General features: G+C 37.3%; 1 protein-coding gene across 1 annotated transcript; it reads left to right on the plus strand.

The window, feature by feature from the left end:
- Positions 1-321: 321 nt before the first annotated feature.
- LOC145905640 (uncharacterized) lies at positions 322-6,639 on the plus strand. The gene is made up of 8 exons (XM_082992893.1): positions 322-1,959; positions 2,233-2,467; positions 2,675-2,861; positions 3,489-3,596; positions 3,872-3,927; positions 4,284-4,563; positions 5,350-5,469; positions 5,707-6,639. The coding sequence occupies exons 2-8, from the start codon at positions 2,237-2,239 to the stop codon at positions 6,330-6,332; spliced, it is 1,608 nt and encodes a 535-aa protein (XP_082849019.1). The 5' UTR covers positions 322-1,959; positions 2,233-2,236; the 3' UTR covers positions 6,333-6,639.
- Positions 6,640-8,435: the final 1,796 nt, after the last annotated feature.

Genomic DNA, 8,435 nt, shown 5'->3' on the forward strand with positions numbered 1-8,435 from the left:
TTTGAACGAAATCCAGGGGTGACAATGTATGCGCTGTCACCCCTGTTTGTTTGTGAGGGGTGACATGTCACCCCAGTCACCACTAAATCGACGCCTATGGGCTGGGATGCAGATCTCCTTTTCGATAGAGTAGGCTGTTTTGCGCCTACATGCGACTAAATTAAACCCGAAGTTTGTCCACAGGATGTCACTATAAGGCCCCGACCCAGCTGTAAGCGCACCAGTCGGCGAAACTAGAGTTTCTCCGTTCTCGTACGACCATGATGCGAAGCAACGACTTTATAACAGTTGTTAGTTGTGTCAATAGGCTGGCTGTTCCCAAATGTTCATTAAAGTATGTTTGATTATATAGATGAAATATTTTACAAGTTGTCTGAGTCAGTTAACCTGTATTTGCTGTACATGTTGATATTTGTGACAAAATGGCGCATTTCGTTGCCACGTGGAGTTTGCCACAGAGTTTACATTATTGTATAAGCCGCCCTAATCCCTCCTAATTTTTGCAAAATTTCAACATGTTTTGTACAAACTGTTATTGAAATCTAACTGCTTGTGAAGGGCATGTCTTTATTTTGCCTTTAAAGTTATAAGTGACAATGTAATGTAAGGTTGGAATGTATCACTAAACAGTTCAAGATTAAACAGAAGATCCCGTTTGACTAGTTGCTATGTACAAGAGCGTAAGGTTCTTTATTATTAAGCGCCTCATGAGAGCCTTCGTAATTCAACCGAAATATTTCAACGTTCTGCAGTTGGTTATCTGTTGCACAGCATAAAATTGAAGAGATTAAGTTGTGTATTCCATTTTGTATGAGGTGTTACACAAAAAACATATGTATCCAATTCTTTTGTCCAGCGTAATAAATGTTGCACTTCTTCCGACCGATACCAATTAAACATATTGTACATTTCTTATGATGCTTATTCACATTACTTTCGTGCTTTAACACGCATGTAAAATGAAAAGTGTAACAAGGTACCCAAGGAAATCGTGTATACTAATCTGTTTGCTAAATGGCTTTGCATTTGATCTTGGGAAAGTATTTTCATCAGGAATTGATGTTGGGTTTAGGTGATTAGTTAGATGAAAAAGGTAGCCTACTTTTGGCGTGAAAAAGTACAATTTGGTCAATGATGCATTTGACCACTCATCAAAAATTTTTCTGCTAGACCTTCTATAATTGTTTCTACAAAGCTTCTGCAGCGTCAGGCGTCCACGTCTAAAATTGCCCTCGTAAAATTAATACTTCGTTTTTTTTTTATCTCCCACTTCAGCATCCAGGCCGCAATATATAGCTTATATGCCTACCCTAGATTTCGGTTGTTGGCTCTGGAATGGTTGCGTTACAAGATTTTGGAGGTCTAAGCTAGAGACAAAACGAAAATCAGATGACTTTGTTGTTTGCCATTTTTGTTCAAATATTTGTACAATGCATAGCCCTAAATGCTGATATGTCACGCAATATTTTTGTTATATAATTGCGGTTAACAAGTATATAATAGCCACGTAGCAACATTTATCAGTTTTTGATGACTTATTTCAAAAATTTGAAACGTGAAATTTATTTCTGCCCGAGGTTAGGAAAGTTTTTAAACTAATTCGATTTATCAAAAAAACAATTCCGCGGTTTATTGCTTACAAAGTGATTAATACAAAATCCCTGTCGCTAAAAATATGTGTAAAAATATATACGCAAAAATGGCCCATATATCAGTTGTGTTCGGTCAACCACGAATTTGTAAAATGACCAAAGTCTTAAGTCACTTCTTGGTATTGGGGAATCACCCTGGGCGAATCCTCGGTATCGCTGTCTGACGTCACTTTATTATTGAATGTGTGTTGCTGAGGCAAGCGCGAAAAGAAGGCATAGTATGGTATTTATATTTTCGGCGGTTGACTTATGGCAGTTTTGGAAATTGAGTTACGTGTTGCCCTTGGCTTTATTGCATGTCAAAAGAGTAAGTTTATTAATGTGGGTGTCAATATGTGTTTAAATTTTGTTTTGATAATTTCGTGTTTTTTTCATTTGTTCTTTGATGGTTGGTTTTGCTTGTTTTAAATTGCAATGCTATAAAAAAATATTCAGCAGTCAAGCGTCTTTTGCATAAATTTTGCTCCGTCATAGTTTGGCAATTGTTATTTTTGGAAAATGTTATTTTCGCTAAGTGACTTAACCCTTGTTTTACCTTGTGCACCTTTTTGTGTTTTGTAATGAATTTTTGTTGCCACAGTTAAATGCCACAAGCGTCTTCAAAACAAACTTGGTTGAGTGGCAACTATACCATGGACAACCAAGCACGAATTGAGCAAGAGTACAAACTTCCACTCCGACAATGGCTCATAAACAAGCTCGACCAAGAAGCTTTCAAAGATGTTGAGTGGTTGGATAAAAGTGAGGGAACTTTCAAGATTCCGTGGACGCAGAAGCATTATCCAAACTGGCATGAGCATTTTGAAATCTTTCGGGTATGAAAATATACATGCCTTTTTTTTAATTAGTCTACCTTAATTTGCAAGAAAATTTTTAAAAAATTCCCAGTATAGTCATCAATCGAGTTAAAAATCTTTAGTTTTGTGTCATTATATAGACTGGCATGTACCTAAAAACCTAATGAAACCTATTCAAAAAGAATCAATTGAATTCATTTGTAAACATCACATTACCATTGCTAGGCTTGGGCAAAACACAAGGACAAATATGATGAAAATAATCCACCCGATGAGAAAAAGCTTAAGGGCAACTTTCGGTGTGCATTGCACAAGTCTGTGGACTTTGACGAAATTAGCAGCTCAAATGCTATGGGTCAACAAACAGGCAATTACAAGATTTATCGAGTGCTTCGACGTGAAGAAGTTAAAGGTAATTTATGACTTTTTTTGCATACACCGTCACTTCTATAGGGTGCACTGATTTATTATTTCGGAAAGTTTTGAATTCATTACAATTGATTGAAAGCAATGAAATATTTACAATATTGGAAACATGCTTAATGAGACATATAACAATGTTGGTTTGAAAATGACATGCCATGCAGCGATGCAGCTGTCTAACAATGCAAAATCAACTTTAACATAGTTTATGTGATATACATCTGTCTTGGCATACAACACTCCTCAAAAGTCAAACAATTTCGACCGTGTTGATATTTTTGTAATATTGTATGGCTGTAACTGTGTGTGGCACTGGACCTAAGAGTACAAATCAAATATGGGATACATAATTGTTTTATTTGTGCACCCCTGTCCTATATTAACAATCAGTGCTTTTGAGAAAAACATGTATCATGCTAACATGATCACCGACTTCACAGGCTGATTCCTGTAGTCACTTTTGACATTTTCTATATCATGCCAATACGTTCATATAAAAGAACAATAAAAGTAACAAAGCAAAAATTAAAACATAAACCTAGTGAAACAACTTGGTTAGTATCCGTGTTAGTTGTAAACATAGACAATTGTGTTCATCTTATTTGCTTTTAAACAGAAAAAAACAGACAAAAGAAAATCAGCATCAATCAAAGCCACAAACATGATTCTAAATTGCTGCAAAAAACACCAACATCTGTGTACCCTGATATAAAAATGTCTCCAGGTAATGTATAACATTTTCTTATCGGTTCATATAATTTCCATGCTGCTAATACCTGTGATGTATGTTTGTGCAGTTAAGTGTGTACACAGTTTTCTGTCCTTCGACATTATGAAATCACAATAGTTACCCAATGTTTGTCAAATACTGCGCCCTAAGAATGCACACACCAAATAACGATATATTTTGATAGCCTTTACTTTGTGTGTACATTGATCTTCAAAAACCTGTCAATTGTGAACTCTTGCAGAACTAAATGCCTTTTATCTTGTATGTAGGTCATGTGAGCCAAGATATGGTTGCAGGTATTCCAGCTCATGTTTCAATGCAGCAGGTATTGTGTTACATTCCATGTGTATTTTTGTGTCATAAATTGGTTTATGTACACAGATTGTGTTTACCGTAACCTAATATATTTCACCTTGTCACGTCAAAGGGTAAATTAGTGTTGTGTTACCCTGTTCCATTCCCTTGTAAAAGCATTTTCCTTGGTGGAAAAAGATTAGATAATTATAAAAGCTGTTATTGATGGTTGTGGGGCATTGATTTTCCCATGTAATCTTAATGGAAATAACAATAACAATATTAACGAACAAAAGCAACTTAGGGTGCATTGTTCAACATAAATGACTTTGCAAGAGGAAATATCTACCTCCATTCAACTATATCATCGTTTCCTATTCGTCACAGGCGTACGGACAACATCCAGCGTCTGGCCCAACAAACCCAGCCAATGCCATAGAAACGAACCAGGGTTATGGAGAGCTTGCTGTATTTCAGCCCTCAGCCTTTTCAACCGCACAGGGAATGCAGCCCATGAATGAGGCCGGTTTCGTGCAACGAAGCCTTGACGAATTAACACCACTGAAACCTGCTAGTGACGATTTTAATTTTGCATTGCCGGCATCCAGTGACGTTTCTATTACAAACTTGAGCCAAAATGATCTTCTGGCGTGCAGTCCTGGCAACTGTAAGTTAAAAGTTTAGCTGTGAATTAGGTTTTTATGATCAGTATACTTAATATTGGGTGCGTTCTTAACGTCGTAGGAAATTGCAAGGCACCTTGTTTTGACTATTTAAGTTAATGACTGATAATCCCCACCATTTATGCACATGCAACGTCCACGAAAAATGGTTTCAGTCCATTTTGGCCAAAACCAGGATTGAAAACCATTCAGACTATGCAGTGCTACTTGCTGCCAGGCAGAGTAATTAATAGGAATTGTTTTTTTGGCACTAAAATTACGAAATTGTTTATTGTAACCAACGTTTCGTCCACCATCCGGCGAGACTTGTCGCAACGATAATGCATTAAGCGCATAAACAATAAAAAAGACAAGCTGTTAAAAATCGCTGGAAAGTAGACGCAAACGGTCACGTGACGATGCAAGCAGTGCCATTGCTATCGAATCCCTTTTTCTTGTGTTTTTCTGACGTTGGTGTTTTATGCGTTTAATGCATTATCGTTGCGACATAATCCTGAGGAAATCTCGCCGGATGGAACGTTGGTTACAATAAACAATTTCGTAACTTAAGTGCCAAAAGAACAATTCCATTTAGACTATATTGTTCGTCCCAACAAGCAATTTTGCGACTTATTTTGGTAAAAAAATCTCTAACAACTAAAGGTTTTCTAGACTCGTTTACATTAGGGCTCCACATGTGACTTTATTGCAGCATTCCGTTGATGGACGTTAAACTTGGTATTTTGAAACCAAATTTTTGTCAACGTATTTTCATATAAGTTGTTGTTCAGCTTCGAATTCGTATGACGGCTCTCCAATGTCAATTGGCGCTGAACAAACTTGCAGCAGTCAGGAATCCGCTACTTTGCCACAAGCTTACGATTTCATCCTTCGCTCAAATAACATCGAACGTAAGAGTTTTTATACTAACAAACGTGACTGTTTTTAATGTCACGGGTTCAAGCAACTTATTTTGACAGTTTTGATCTGAAAATAATACGTCATAATAATTTTGTAAGTTATAATTTATTATATCTTTGTTATTAGTCGAGTCGGCCTGGAGTAATATGGTAAAAAAGTCGGCCTGGAGTAATATGGTAAAAAAATTACTCACAACATAAGTCTAACCAATCTATGACTTATTACAGACAAGGAATTGTTTACTTTCGAAATTGAAATTAAGTACGACAACACGACGGTCGACTACAAATCCTTCGACTGTTCCAATGGCTTGCGCATATTTTACGGCGACGAAAATTTACAAAAGGCCATCGTAGAACTTTTCGGTCGTTCTATACCAGCTGAGGGCTTCGAATACCCTTCGTACACCATGCCCAAGTGTGGCAACGGCCATACTACTGTGTCGGAAATTCTCCAGCGTACTGACCAAGGGTTTGCATTCAAATGCGACGAAGGTGGAAACTTGTGGGTCACACGTCTCTCTCAGAGCGTCTTATTTTACTTTGATCTGGAAGTATCTCCAACGGCACCCATTAAACTGGAACGATACAAACCTGTCAAGCTCTTCTCGTTCCAGGATGCAATGAAGAAGGCTTTGCACCAACGTCACGTCAACGGTCGGAAACCAAACCAGGAATATCGCCTGTACGTTGGTTCGAAACCCCGCGGGCCCAGCAAACAAACAGCGGTGATACTTAACATAACACCTGTGGCAGCCAGCAAGGTGATTGAGAGCGTGTTTGGTCCTGACCCTACTTCCTTATTTGCCTTCAGCGCTCAAAATTCGCTGGACAATCTCCTGCGCATGTTATAACACGTTCAAAATTGACTGTTTTTAGCCATTTTCTGTTCAAACTTCTTTGAATTGGCTGATTGGGACACGAAAAAATACCATATTGTTAAACTAAGCAAATATACTGTTAGAATGATGCCAGTGACCTTCTGTAAATTTAATTCTTTTTGCATTGTCAGTCCACATGTTCCAGTGAAATTGTGATATTTTTTGTGAATAATTGCTTGGTGGTTGCGATTCGAAGTACTTTTCTTTGGTATATTTGTAAAAGTATTCAACGCTTAAACTACTAGCCCTTGAGTCACAGAAACCCGTACATAGGAACATTTTTTTAACATTATTTCTTGACGTTTAAACAAAGTTCTGCTCTGTTTGCTAATTAGACATATTTATTTTTTCCGTAACGCGTGTTTCTGAAAAATCAAACTTTACTTTGTAAACCTAATCCCCCCCCCCCCCATTTTATGCGTCAGAAATAATTGCCTTGTTTTAAAGCCGAGTTATTGAACGGATTTCTTTCCTCGCGTTATTTTAACAATTTCTAAACGATTTGACAGTTCCCTGTACAAAGTTTCCGTCCAAGACGGCTATGTTTATTTTTTCTTCAACGTTGCATGATAATGTTTAGTACAGCACGTCGGCATACTTTGACCCATTGTACCAGTTGAGTTTGTATGGGCACTTACAATAATTCTTGGTACACATTAAGATATAGAGTGGACAATAATACATTATTTCCAAGTACAACTGATTCCAGTTTTCCATTTGAGTGAGAATAATTGTTGTAGTTTTCATTTTCGCCAACTTCCTGTTCAATTTTGATTCGCCTTGTAAGTTGTAGATTAAAAATCAATTGTGTGAAGGAAAATTCTTTCTATTATTCTGTTGTGACATTATTGGGTTTCCAAGCTCACACAGGCATCAGAAAGGAAGTGTGAGTTACGTTGAACTGCATTAAAAACATCGAAAATATAGATTTCGTTTAAGTTGTGTAATGCGCATATTTACAAAAAAACTTTACTCCTTATCGTTACAACAAAACAATTTTAATCACTTGCAGTCTCAGACAATTGCCAGCCAACCGAAAGATCTAATTGGTTTTCTGTATGTAACTACATCACTAGCCATCAAAAGCCTATAACGGGTCAAAACCTTGGTTTCGCCAGTATAAAGAGATGATGTCGCAATCGGGCTTGGTTGCGAAATGCCGTTACAACAACACCGACTTCGACTTCAAAAAATGGCGGACTTTGGTGTTGAAGGAGCTGTCTCTTGGTATAGGGGATTCCCCAGGTGGCGGATACCGCATGTTAGAAACTCTCGGTGACTAAAAGCGGCCCAGCGCCAACAGGTGACGAAATTCTATCGCCACCTCTTCGACACACATGCGTTACTTTCACACAAAACTGTGTTAATATGACAAGGAATTGTCATTTGAAGTCTGAAAGCAATGTGTGTACATTTTACTTTACCTTTAAGAATAATTGATACGTAACACACAAACTATCCTCCCATTTTCTTGTGGTTTGGTAATTTGTGAGTCTAATGTTGAAAAACCCCTTTATTTTCGTGGTGTTTCTCAAATTAGCGAAGCATTTACAAGTTTGTGCAAGTGTAAAAATCTGAGGAATCTGGGTTATTCTGCAATGAACACAGAAAGTCAATTGTGACTATTTCTTATTCTGGTTTTGCTTACTTGTCTTTTATTCTTATTTGTCCTTTTCCTAACAACCGTAACATGACATTCCATGCGGATTGACTCAAAACAAGCACACATGCATCTGCAGTGGGAAAAGTTTCCTCTTCCACCAAAAACAATTGTAAATCCAGGCCAATATTCGCGTCTCTATATTGGCCGATCTGAACTAAATTACGGCTTAAGCAGACTCAATTAAGGCGTTTAAAATAAAAAAAATAAAATATCTCTAATATTCGCCAGGGTGTTCGGCCATTGATTAGAAATTTGGTGAAACTGTGACCAACAATGCTGTTTCGACTTCATGAAAATATTTGAAACACTTTAAGAATCACAATAAGAAATGTCATGAAAACTATTCCAAAAATTAGGAATAGAGCTAATTGGTATCGTCCACATGGTAAGCTGGTGCCGAAATCGTGGAAAAT

This window comes from Ascidia mentula, chromosome 6 (assembly GCF_947561715.1).
Source record: "Ascidia mentula chromosome 6, kaAscMent1.1, whole genome shotgun sequence".
In the NCBI taxonomy this organism is placed as follows: domain Eukaryota; kingdom Metazoa; phylum Chordata; class Ascidiacea; order Phlebobranchia; family Ascidiidae; genus Ascidia; species Ascidia mentula.

What these genes read in the sequence shown, in the direction of transcription:
- LOC145905640 (XM_082992893.1), top strand. Translation starts at nt 2,237, where the DNA reads ATGCCACAAGCGTCTTCAAAACAAACTTGGTTGAGTGGCAACTATACC. An exon ending in CTCATGTTTCAATGCAGCAG is followed by an intron (nt 3,928 to 4,283) that starts GTATTGTGTTAC and finishes TATTCGTCACAG; the next exon opens with GCGTACGGACAACATCCAGC. An exon ending in TCGCTCAAATAACATCGAAC is followed by an intron (nt 5,470 to 5,706) that starts GTAAGAGTTTTT and finishes GACTTATTACAG; the next exon opens with ACAAGGAATTGTTTACTTTC.